At 48.5% G+C, this 13,114-nt stretch overlaps 1 protein-coding gene across 1 annotated transcript in view; it reads left to right on the top strand.

Annotated features, from left to right (window-relative positions):
- Positions 1–9,916, top strand: part of LOC102384135 (arf-GAP with SH3 domain, ANK repeat and PH domain-containing protein 1-like) — a 97,815-nt gene extending 87,899 nt beyond the window's left edge. Inside the window, exon 29 of the mRNA XM_025215716.1 lies at positions 7,590–9,916. Within this exon, the coding sequence (XP_025071501.1) occupies positions 7,590–7,664 (75 nt within the window). The 3' untranslated portion in view covers positions 7,665–9,916. The remainder of the gene's footprint in view (positions 1–7,589) is intronic.
- The last annotated feature ends 3,198 nt before the right edge of the window (positions 9,917–13,114 follow it).

Here is a 13,114-nt window from a genome sequence, read left to right as displayed (position 1 = left end):
CTCCAAGAAAGGGAAAGCAGAAGCTTAGCAAAAGAAGGGTAGTATATTTCCACCAACTGAAAGAAACAGTAGGTAAAATTCTACAGGTAGATAGACTGAAAGATAAAAGGGTCTAGAAGGACTGGCAGTACCTTAAACAGGTGGGCAAAATAAGGCCTGTGGGCCAGATCCAGCCCACCAAGAGAATGGATCCGGCCCATGGATGGGTGATGGTTCTGGCAGCTGTGCGGTGCTGGGCAGCTGCATGGTGCCAAGTAACTGAAGCTGCTTCCAGTGTGTTGGGGTCTTTCCCTCTCTCTCTTTCTCCTGGCTGGGGCTGCCACCAGTGCAGAAGTGGAAGCATAAACCTGTTTATAGCTCCCCCCTGGCCCCTGCTATCCAGACCCAGCAGCTGCCAGCCACATCCACAACTCCAGAAACATAGCCAGGGCATGATACACCTGTGAGTGAGTTCAGGATATTGTGCTAGTTGCAGCCCACAGCTGTAGCATGCTTCCTCCCTACCCCCCCGCCCCCCACTCCTGGAGCCCTGACCCAGAAGCTGCCAGCTGTGTTTGGGCAGCTGTGGGCATGGCCAACAGCTGCCAGGTCTGGACTTGGGGGTGGGGTGGGGTGGGCAGGGCATGTACGCTAAACCTGTGAGCAGGTGGACTGCTGCTGGGGAGGGGGTGTGGGGGGGCGTGGGCGGTGTGGTATTGTTGCAGGCTGGTTCAGGCTTCTGCCCCAGGAAGTAGGGATGAAGAAATGGAGAGAGAGAGGGAGAGAGAGAAGTATGTGGTCCTTGACAGGTCACCAGATCTCATTAAGTGGCCTGCCAGCACAAATAGTTGCCCACCCCTGACCTGTAGTATAAGCTCAACAAGAAGCTGTTCTACTGTGGTAGAACCCTCACAGTGTCTCACGAAGTGTGCTCCAGATTATGAGAGCATATTCAAATTATGAGATGGCCCCAGCTAGGTGCTTGTCCAGTCTCCTCTTGAAGACCCCCAGGTTAGGGGAGAGCACCACCTCCCTTGGAAGCCCATTTCAGATTCTGGCAACCCTTACTGTGAAGTTCTTTCTAATGTCCAACCTAAATCTGCTCTCCGTCAATCTGTGGCCATTGTTCCTAGTTACTCCAGAGGGTGCCCTAGTAAATGGAGCATCTCCTATTCCCTTCTGCCCTCCCTTGATGAATTTAAAGGCAGCCATAAGATCACCTCTCAGCCTTCTCTTGCGAAGGCTGAAGGGATCTAGGTCCCTCAGTCTCTCCTCGTAGGGCCTTGCCTGCAGGCCTCTGACCATATGACTGGCCCTCCACTGGACCCTCTCAAGATTCTCCACATCCCTCTTGAAGTGTGGTGCCTAAAACTGGACACAGTACTCCCAACTGCGGCCTGACCAGTGCTGCATAGAGGGGAAGCATCACCTCCCTGGACCTGTTTGTCATGCATTTGCTAATGCAAGATAAAGTGCAGTTAGCCTTGTTGATCACTTCATCACATTGATGACTCGTGTTCATTTTGGAGTCAACTATGACTCCAAGATCCCTTTCCACTGCTGTGCTGCTGAGAAGATCATTCCCCAGCCTGTAAGTGTGTTGGTGATTCTTTTTGCCTGGATGCAGCACTTTGCACTTGTGTTTGTTGAACTGCATCCTATTTCGTTCTGCCCATTTCTCCAACCTGTCCTGATCTGCCTGGATCTGTTCCCTACCCTCTGGTGTGTTAACTTTGCCCCATAATTTGGTATCATCTGCAGATTTGGACAAGATGCTCTCCACGTGTGACCCCCCTAAGCTAATTTGCCACCCACCTGACCATGTAATCATCTATATCACAGCCTGTCAACGTATTTATGAGAACAGAATGAGATACTGTACCCAAGACCTTCTTAAAGCTCAGGTAGATGACATCTTCCTCAACTCCTGTGCCTAAGCATTTTGTGACCTGGTCATAAAAAGAAACAAGGTTAGTCAGGCAGGATCTACCTTCAGTGAATCTGTGATGATTTCCTTTCAGCATTATTTCCCCTGCTGGGCTCCCACAAATGTGACCCTTAATGATTTTTTCCAGAGTTTTCCCAAGGATAGAGGTGTAACTAACTGGCCTATAGTTTCCCAGTTCCTCCCACCTCCCCTTCTTGAAAATAGGGACCACATTGGCCCTTCCCAGCCCTCTGGGACCTGACCAGAGCACCATGAGTGCTTGAACAGCCATGCCAGCAGCTCTGCTGTGACACTGTCCAATTAATTCAGCACCCTTGGATGACGTTCATCCGGGCCCACTGATTTGAAGACATCCAGCCCCTCCAAGTGCCCCTGCACTAAGTCTGCGCTGACAGTTGGTGGGCTGGTGCCCCTCCTGTGTCTATTTACGATCCAATTGGGAGATTTGTATTGGTCTGTGTCTAGGAATACAGATGCAAAGAACTCGTTGAAGAGCTCAGCTTTGTCCCCACTCTCTGTCACTGATTGCCCTAGTTTGTCCTGTAGGGGTCCTGTGCTATCCCATGCCTTCCTTTTGCTCGTTATATACCTGAAGAAGGACTTTTTGTTAATTTTTGTCGCCAGCCTAAGTTCTGATCCTGCTTTGGCCTTCCTAACTGATTCCCTGCAAGTGTGAGCCGGGGAGGTATACTCCTCCTTGGTAGCTACCCCCTGTTTCCACAGCCTGTATACCTCTTTCTTTGCCCTTAGGCTTTCCTGGACTTCCCTGTTCAGCCAAGAGGGCTTCTTGGCCCCTTTGCCCCATTTTATGTGCAAGGGGATTATCTCCTTTTGCGCCCGTAGGATTGCTCCCTTGAGGAACAACCACCCTTCCTGGACCCCCATTTCACCAATGCTCTTGAGCTTTAACGTCTCACCAACTAATCTACTGAGCACACTGAAGTTAGCCTTTCTGAAGTCTAGCACTTCAGCCCTGCTGGTTAGTTTACCCACTCTTCTCTGGATAGTGAATTCAATCAATTGATGGTCACTATCCCCTAGGTTACCTTGTATCTGCAGATCCCCCACCAGGTCATCCCCTGTAGCTAACACCAAGTCCAGCAAGGCATTTCCCCTAGTGGGATCATATACCTCCTGAATTAGGTGGAGGTCTTGTATACAAGTTAAGAACTTACGTGAGCGGTTAGTTTTGGCTGACTGCTTCTCCCAGCAGATGTCAGGGTAGTTTAGGTCACCCATGACAACCATATCTCGTACGGCCTCTGAGAGCTGTCTGGAGAATTCCAGGTCTAGCTCATCCTCCTGGTGTGGTGGTTTATAGTAGACTCCCACTGCCAAGTCCCTTTCCACCCCACGGACCCCTTCTATCCTGACCCACAGTACCTCGGTTTGGCCCTCCTCTGGTCCCACCTTGATTATAGAGGATGTATATTGTTCCTTAACATAGAGAGCGACACCCCCCCCTACTTTTTCCCACTCTATCCCATCTGTACAACCTGTAACCCTCAGTGCCTACTGCCCAATCGTGAGTAGGGTCCCACCAGGTTTCAGTTAGTCTAACCAGGTCAAAGTTGTTGTTTGCAAACAGGAGTGCAAGTTCCGTCTGCTTGTTCCCCATGCTCCTAGCATTAGTGTAAAGACATTTAAGCCCTCCTGATGGGTGCCCTTGGTACCCCCTTGTCCTGATGTCTATTGAGCCCCTTAGTGCTTACCTTAGTGCTTACCTGGACTGATCCAGAGCATTAGTCATGGCTCGCTGATCCTAGGTTCTCCTTATCTGCTGCTTTCCCATCCCCTGATGAACCTAGTTTAAATCCCTTTGGAGATCAGCCAACCTGTAAGAGAACAGACTCTTACCTTTAGAAGAGAGATGAAGATCATCTTGTCCCAGGATGTCTCTCTCATGGAAATGTGGATCATGGTTGTAGAAGCCAAAACCCGCATGATGGCAACAACACCAACTGGAGCCGCAGGTTGTCTTCCCTGATGCAGGCGTCTTGATGTTGATGGCAACCACTGACCAGAAGGATGGACGAGAAGACCACCTGTGCCCCTGATTTACTAAGCCTGGCCCCCAGAGCCCTGTAGTCACTCATGATGTGGTCTGTAGTGTTCCTGGCCACATCATTCGTGCCCACATAGACGAGGACTTGGCGTCTCTTCTTCCGGCTGCTTGGTTGTCGCTCAACCTGCCTGCCTACCTGGCTCAGCCTGCCTGGTGTTTTTTGTGGACGTGTCTTCCCCTGCAGCTTCCTCTGCTGCATCATCCTCCAGTGCTGCCAGGGCTTCGTATCTGTTCCCCAGTTGCGTTGGGGAAACAGTCATAGCCTCATGCTGTCTAGCTCTGGAGGCAACCATCCTCCATTCAGCTGTTCTGGGACTCTCCCATGTTGTCTCTGTGCTAGGTGTCTGGTCCCATAGAGAATGAAAGTATCCATCAGTCTCATCCTCTGTAGCCCTGATCCCCCGCAGCCCGCTCACCTCTGCCTGGAGTTCCCTCACCTGCCCCTCCAGGGCCTCAATCCAGGAACAAGTGGGACAGGCAAAGGAACCCCCAGCCCCCACACTACCCCCAGGCTTCAGAGGTCCCGCCAGGCAGCCCCTGCAGACAGGGCCAGGGCACTGCTGACCCATCCAAGGGGCCTGTCTGGGTGGAGCTCGGGGCCAGAGGCAGCAGCAGGGCAGGATTCCTGGCTGCGCTCCGTGTCACCACCCCCATAGTAGACCCTTCCTCATTCACTTACCTGAAGTCTTTGTCAGAAGTTCCCGTGTACTCCTACATGGTGCGTACTCCTACCCGCAAACTGGCCTGAGGACTGCTCTCCTGTTGATAATCCATGTTCGCTGGCTCCCTGGTCACCTGGGGAGTCCTTTTGGGCCTGGGCTGACTCAGGCCCAGGCAGCAATTGCACAGCAATCAGCAATCCCACAGCAATCAACAATCAACACTTACCCAGCAGTGAGCGCTCATTCCAAGCTTCTCAGAGCACCCCCACCCCGCCCAACCAACCAACCAACCAACCAACCAGTCAGCTAAACCAAAGGTACAGGCAGCTGGATCACTTACCTTTCCTGGGCAGGATCTGGTGTCTGGCCTGGCTTCTTTCCTTCTTCTTCCTCCCTCCTCTTGCTTCCAGCAACTGCCTGCAAACTGCTCCCCTGTTGGCGGTCCCTGTTCACTGGGATGCTGGTGCAGGCTGGGGATTGGGCTGCTCTTGGCCCTTTCTGATGGGGGCTGGGCTGGGCTGTGCTCAGGGTGGGGGGTGGCAATGCTGGGAGAGGGCTATGGGGGGGGGGCTGCAGCCACTTCAGAATTCACTGTACCCCACCATAGCCCTCTCCCAATGCTGCCGCCGCCACCACCCACATCGAGCACAGTGTGGCCCAGCCCCCACCACAAGCAACCTGGTGTTGGCCCCAGCCCTGAGTTGCATCCCACCCTTCCCCACGTAGGGCTGGGAGCACATGCCCCCATGCCCTTCTGGGGGTGCACATAACTGCGGGAGCTGCCCCTTGCACGGCTTAGTCCTGTGCCCCACCCTGGCTGGGCAGCCCCTGCCCCCACCCCAGCCCCACTCCCCCACTGCTGGGCCAGCCTCCCTTTGCCCCGCGTGCAGATCTAGGGGCACACATCCCCGTGCCCTCCTGGGGAGCTGCCACCCCCTCCCTGCGCCTCCCAGATGAGCCGTTTGCAGCTCTGTCCCACGCTTTGCTTGGGCTGTGCAACCCCATCCCCACTCCCTCCCTCACTGCAATGGCCTCAATTTGCCCTCACCCCCACCCCTTAAAAACAAGAAAAAAATATAAAGGGGTCCCTGAGCTGGAGAGAGAAAGGGTACACTTGTTAAAAAAGGTTGAAAACCCCTGAATTAACAGAAGACACAAAGAAAGCAGAGCTGCTGAATGACTACTTTGCCTCAGACTTCACAAGTGACCAAATAGTTAAAAAAAAAAAATAATACAAAGAAGGAGAAGGGCTGCAGGACAAGATAAGTAAAGAGAATGTCTGAAAACTCTTGATAAACCTGAATGAATTGGTTAGCAGGGCCTGATGAAAATTCATCCTAGGCTGCTGAAGGAACGCACCGAAGAAATCTCAGAGCCCCAAGTAACAGTATTTGCAGTAATGGATGACAGGCAAGAATCCAGAGGCTGAACACAGGCTAACATAGCAACCATTTTTAAAAAGGGAGGAAAAGGAGGATGCAGGGATTTACAGACTAAGTTAGCCTGACTCTAATACCTGGGAAGTTACCAAAATGAATGATAACCAAAGTGAATTTATAAACATTAGGAGGAGGATGGGGTAATCTCTAACAGCTAACCCAGCTTTGTAAAGAACAAATAATGTTAAGCCAGTTTGATTTTCTCTTTTGACAGGATAACTAGTTTGGTGAACAAGGGAAATGCAATGGACGAAATATACTTGGACTTCAATAAAGCTTTTGATACAGTCCTTCATGACAGTCTCAAAAATAAAATAGAGAAATGTAGGTTAGATAGAAGTGGATAGATAACTGGCTGTATAACCAGAAGCTAACTATAAATGGTTATAATGTTTCCACAGGAGTGTGTTGTGGAACCAGTATCGTTTAATATCTTTATTCATAATTTGGATATAGAAATAGAGAGCTTTCATATCAGGTTGGCAGATGACAAAAATGGAGAGCTGGGAAAGACTTGGGAAGACAGGAATGAAATTCAACAAGGACAAGTGTAAGGTGCTACACTGAGAGAAGAAAAAGCAAATGCACAAATACAGAATGGGAGATGACTGTCTAAGCAGTAGCATTTCTGAGAAGGACTTGGGAGTTTTGGTGGATGGCAGACTCAGCATGAGCCAGCCATGCGGCATGGCCACCAAAAAAGCAAATACAATGTAGGGCTGCTTTAACAGTATGTAAAACAGGAGGCGCTATATGACTACCCAGCACTGTTTAGGCCTCTGCCATAGTACTGTGAGCAGTTCTGGCCTCTGCAATTTAAGAAGGAAGTTGAGAAACTGGAGAGGATCTAGAGGTGAGTGACAAAGATGACAAAAGTTTCAAATGCAAGCCATACTAAAAAAGGTTGAGAGACTTAAGTACATTAAGTTTGGCATAAAACACTATTAGGAGGAGGGAGGGGAAGGGAAGGGAAGGAGAGACAAGAGAACAGTTTTCAAATATTTGAAAGGCTACCATAAAGAATAGGAAGAAAAGCAGGTTTTTTTTCTATGGAGGGCAGAACACAGAGCAGTGAGTTTAAATTTTAGCAAAGCACTTGAACCTATAACTTTTTGTAGTAAGCGAAGTAGATTACACTTCTTTAGCATCTCACTGGTACACAGGTGTTCCAGATCTTAGATCAGTCTTGTACCTTTTCTCTGAAGCTTTTCAGTTTTTCTGCAGCCTCAATAAAACATGAATAATTATAGTGGCCAGAAATGGTCTCATCAGAACTGTAGACAGTTCATTATCCCCCACAGTCCATGTCAGTCCCTGCTGTATGACTTTGTATTTTTGTATCTTTGTATTAGACTTGCCTAGTATGGAAATTGGCTGGTGGAACTGGTTTGGGAACAACTTGCAGTGACTTTTCCCCTTCCTTCCCCTTTTGTGTGGAAACCTAACCTAAGCACTAGAGTTCAGTAGCCTTCTCTTTCCTCTCTTTTTCTTCACAGAATGGATGGATTGAAGGGCAGCCTCACAGGAAAGGTGTCTTTCCAGTTTCATATGTTCACATGTTGGATGAATAAGAACTGCATGATGTAAGAAGAAAACAAAATGGCAGGTGCTCAAAGCACAATTCTTCCAGCACTCCCTGTTTCCAGAGGGCTTCCTGCAGACAACACCTAAGGAGCTTATGATGGCTTTCTTACCTCTTCTGTCTTGTGACTTACATCTTCAGTTCTGCAGCATGCAGTTCTCTCTCTTGCTGACTCAGAGCAGGGCTTCGTCTGTCTCCTGAATTGTAATCAAGTATCTTATTTGGTTTCTTTGCATCCTGTCCTCAGCTTTACATATTCAGTGTGATGTTGCCTTCCTGGACACTGAAAAACTTGCCCTTGCATGTTATTAAATGGGATTCAGGACTAGTGTATAAATGATTGACATGACAACTCAGTCGATAAATGACAAACAGGCTTTATTTACTACACTATTTACTATTAAATGATCCTAAAGCAAAGCTCAGTATATTTTCTTGTAAAAGTGATAGTATCTCACCAATACAGGCAAAGAGGTGGTCTCAGTCTTTTCAGCTTCTCGAGGCATGGATCCGTTCACCAGAAGATCAGCTGGGCACAGTAGCAGTTCTTGTCCGAATTATTTTGCACTCTTGAAATGTGTGCCTTGTTAGGTATCTCATTCCTTTTTATACTCTTTAGCTTAGCATCTTCAAAGCATTTTTGAAATTGATTTAAAAAACTCAAGCAATAACTAACAGGAAGATTCTGTTAATCACACTGTTCACTGTTGGTTATCAAAAAGTCCCAATTTTGACTGAATTACCTTACTTAGTAACAGGAGATTATCAATCTCTATTGAGTTGGAACATATCAGGAAAATGATTAACAACTGGGAAAAACAAAGTTTTTGAAGAGTTGGCTGTGGAAGTTCAAAGGAACAACTGAGGCAAAACAAGAATTAATCAGGAGGAGATAACTGGGGTGCTTCTCTTTAAATGGTGCAAGCTGGGTAGGTGCCCTGGGGGCTTGCAGGGCTTGACACTGCATGGGAATTCCCAGAGTGCACAGGTGTGGGACCCTCAAGAGCCCAGAGCACTTGCCTGGGGTGGCTGGAAAGTACAAGCCACAGACCTAATTTCTACCTTTTGTTCCACCACTGATTGGTCTCTCATGAGGCATGATAAGGGGTAGGAATGTCTATTTGCTCACCACTTGTACCACCATAAAAATTTCTATGGCAGCACAAATATGATGTCAAGCGATGTCTGTTTCTACCCTCGGTAACCCGGTCACTAAAAAATACTGAGTTTTCTGCACAATGCTTACTTCATAAAAAATGTTTCATGTCTGTTTACAACCTCCTCTTCCACCCCATCCCACTCCAGTTGTCAAACCTCAAATCATAGAAACTGCTGTGGAAAAAAGCCAGGGGAGAGGAGGTCACAGCCATCCCCATGTGATTATGTCAGTAGTGCTCAACTTTTTGGCTCCACGGGCCAAATGAGAGGTGTGGGGCTGACCTACAGACCAGATCAGACCCCAAGTGGCAGGGTTTGGCCCTGGGGTCCTGCACTACCTCTGCCCTATCCTACATGTGGTGATTGGGGTCCAGAGCCCTGCACTGGCTCCACCCAGTCCCATGAGCTGGGATTGGGCTCTAGGTGCCACTCCCACATGCTGTGATTGGACTGTGCACTGGACCTAGTGAACAGGGCCAAGGCCTGTGGGCTAGGGGGAGCCCTGTGGACCAGATGACAAGGCACTGGAGGTTGGATCTGGCCAGTGGACTAGGGGTTGAGCACCCCTAGATTAAGTCATGAGAGTCACCATTGGTCTGTTCTGCAGAGGTTTTTCTGCTCTAGTTTTAGGTGTGTTTGAGTGATGGCATGTGCTTCATATGTTTCCTATGCCTATTTCAAATGCAAGGCTGTAGTCTACATTATGAGCAGCTCTGCGTGTAGCATTCCAGAACCCAGCTCTGTGAAACTCTTAAGAGGGCTTGGGCCATCATGTGGGAGGAGTCATGTATTTGGATTTGAAATGCTCCAGTACAGTAGGCTATGACTCCCCAGATCCACATTTGGCAATTTCTTTCATTTTCCAGGAAAATATAAAACTTTCAGAATTGTTTTTCCTGAGGTCTTCTATGAAAAAGGGAAGAATGAAAAGTCTATGAGTAATGTTTAAAATGCTCTTATTATTGGTTCATTTGAGTACTTTAAAACACTTTTAATAACTAACAGAATCATGGAATCATAGAAAATTAGGGTTGGAAGGGACTTCAGGAAGTCATCTAGTCCAACCCGTTGCTCCAAGCAGGACCATCCCCAACTAGATCATCCTAGCCAAAGCTTTGTTTACCCAGGTCTTAAACACCTCCAAGGATGGAGATTTCATCATCTCTCTGGGTAACCTGTTCCAATGCGTTACAACCCTCCTAGTGAGAACATTGTTCCAATATCTAACCTAAACTTTTCTTGCAGCAACTCAAGACCATTGCTCCTTGTTCTGTTATTTGCCACCAGTGAGAACAGTCCAGCTCCATTCCCCTTGTAACCACCCTTCAGGTAATTGAAGGCTGCTATTAAATCCCCTCTCAGCCTTCATTTCTCCAGGCTAAATAAGCCCAGTGCCCTCAGCCTCTCCTCATAAGGCATGTGCTCCAGCCCCTAACCATTTTCATTGCCCTTCACTGGCAATATTGCAAAACAGAGCACCCTTTCTTATGGGTTCTTGGCTGCTTGTTGCTGTCAACTTCAGTCCTGGCAGAGCAGTGTGAAATGGAGATGATATAAAAAGGAAGGGAGAAGTAACTGCTAGATTTAAGCAGCCTCAGGAAACAGTTTGCTCATGTCAGACTTACTGTCTCTCCTCAGTTGACTGATAGGTTGATACCATCTGTCCTACAAGGGAAGTCTTCTACCTACCTTCATGCTTGCCTGCATTCTTGTATAGAGTTACTGGGGCAAAGAGCAAGTGGGTCTGTGTGTGTAGAAAAAATCTTGAGGGACTGGAATGGATCCTGCCTCCAATCCTCACCATTTAGACATGTTTTAAGCAAGCCCCTTCTACAATCAGAATATGCAATTGTAAAGCAAACCAAAAGAAAAAAATCAACAACAGAGCACTTTCCCTGGCAGTAGTTGCAGATGGGTGGACAGATAAACAAAGGGAAGGAATCATCACCTTTGTAATAACTACCTTAGACATCTTTTTGCAAGTTGTCAGTAGTGAAATATATGAAGTACTAGAGAAAATTAAAAGTGAAAAAGAATTTGCTCTGGTGACAGACAGCCAAGTCCAGTAATATGAAAGAAGCATGGGACATTATAATGGGCAAATAGCCTTTTGTATTGTTGCAATAGGATGCACTTCCCATAGCCCAAACTTATTCCTTTATGATTTCATTAAATTAAAAATACTTGGAATGCTCTATCCAATAGCAAAAGTAATAATGGAATTTATTGAAATGATTCATATTTTAGTTGCAGTCTTTAAGAAAAAGTAAGAAGAAAAGCATGATAATAATAACATGGTAACAAGGAATCATGACACAGTTCGAACTAGATGTTGGAAAAGTACTTTCAAAGTTTGCAGAATTTCAGGTTGTTCTGAAATGCAGTCTGGACTCTGCCAAGCATATTGCTCCAACAACCAGCAGCAAGGCTTTTGTAACAACACAGCCTCTGATTCTTGTCTCTCATTTGCTTCAGATTTCTCTGTCTTCTGCAGCACACGAAAGAAAGGGCATGAACAAAGATACAGCTGTAGTGGCTTCCAGAGGGGAAGAAGAGCTGCTGTTACATGGTAACTCAGGGGAAGGCAAAATACAGCCTGCAGGCTGCATCCAGCTCACCAACTGATTGGATGCAGCTCATGGGCAGACACCCACTAAGGCTGGAGACAGCATTCAAAATGCCTGAGCCTGAATTGATTCAATCTTTGCAGGTTAGTCTAACCTGGTTAGGCTAAATCACTTTGTAACCGTACAGACATCCCAGAAATGCAGGCACATGCCTGAAGTGGCTCTGGCTAGAAACTGGGCGGTGCTAGAGCAGCCCTCCCTTCCCTTTCACAGCATGGAGTTGAGGCGGGGGGATATGGCCTGGCCCCTGCAAGATGCTCTGTTAGCCCAGCAGGGAATTGATAGTGTTTATCACCCCTTACTCACTGTTTATCCCCCCATTAAGAAAACAACAGAGGGACATTACCGGCTACCTGTTGATTCTACCTGTTGATTCAGCACAGACTGCAGCCACTAGCCAGCATATGGTTTGCTAGCTAATACACAGACACCTCTCCACAAGGCAGAGGGGAGGGGGGAATTCCTGCTTAGCAGGGACTGGTGAGGGGGAGAGGGGTGAGCAGTCTGCAGTCCCTGCCAGAGCTGCAGCCAGGGAGCAGAGGGGAGGGGCCAGCCCTGCTGTGGAGCAGAGAGGCCTTCCTAGCCCAGAGAACATGCCGGGATGCTGAGGGTGTCTGGTTTATCTTAAACCAGCAAGGGGCCTGGGACAGACATTGCATAAACCAGTTTGAGCCAAATCAGTTAAGTCTGATGCTATGTTCAACCAGGTTTATCGCAAACCAGTTTCAGCCATTTTCAAACTGGTTAATGTGCACTGAACATCTGTTCTGTTACAAGTTTAAAACAGTTTCTGATCAGTTAAATTGGTTTATGTGTAATTTCTGTCCCTAGCCTAATTGATTGGATCTGGCTTGTGGATGCCCCCTCCTCCCACCCACTCCCACCACAGCCCTAGCCAGCGTGCACAGCTTCCCAGCGACACTGCTCTCAGTGTGTCTGCAGCTACCCTGGTACTCTTCAACTCCCCCAGCCTCCAGCAGCTCCTTCTCCTGTGCTGCTACACTGCTCTGGCCAGGCAGGGGGGAAGCTGCAGCCAGGCATCTCAGGCCCCAGCACATGAGGCTCCAGCTCCTGGCCACCTTCCACCCACTTGGCCACCCACATGTGGCTGCTTATTGCGCTGGGTGGGCTGAGTGGGTGGAAAGCAGCTGGGAGTTGGAGTCCTGTGTGTTGGGGCAGAAGTCACTCACCTGCAGCTTCCTCCCTGTCCAGAGTGGCACAGCAGGGGCAGGAGAAGGAACCTCTGGAGGCAGGGGGAGCCAAGCAGTACTTGTGCGGCTATAGCAGCAGCTCTGCCGGGAAGCTGTGCATGCTGCCTGAGCCAGGGTGCTACTGTCTGGTTAGCACAGGTGGGAGCAGGGCACAGGCTACCCTAGGTGGAGTTCGACCCCATATGGAGTGCTGCATGGGCAGTTGCAGGGGGGAAGGGGGGGGGCAGGCAAGTAGACTGCACCTGCACCATACCACCCAGGTGAGCTCTGCTGCATGTGACCCCTGCCCTCCCCTTCCTCCACCTCTGCTGGCTCCAGGGACCTAGGGCAGGAATAGCACCCTCCCACACACATATCCCCACTCCCCGCCATACCCACCCCCATACAAAATACAAGAATAAGACTTTATTTTGAGCTATTATGCAATTCCCTCTATGTACACT

The sequence above is a fragment of the Alligator sinensis genome, unplaced genomic scaffold (assembly GCF_000455745.1).
Source record: "Alligator sinensis unplaced genomic scaffold, ASM45574v1 scaffold705_1, whole genome shotgun sequence".
Classification (NCBI taxonomy): Eukaryota; Metazoa; Chordata; order Crocodylia; family Alligatoridae; genus Alligator; species Alligator sinensis.
Note: the sequence above shows the minus strand (reverse complement) of the source record. Positions and strands in the feature narration are given on the sequence as shown.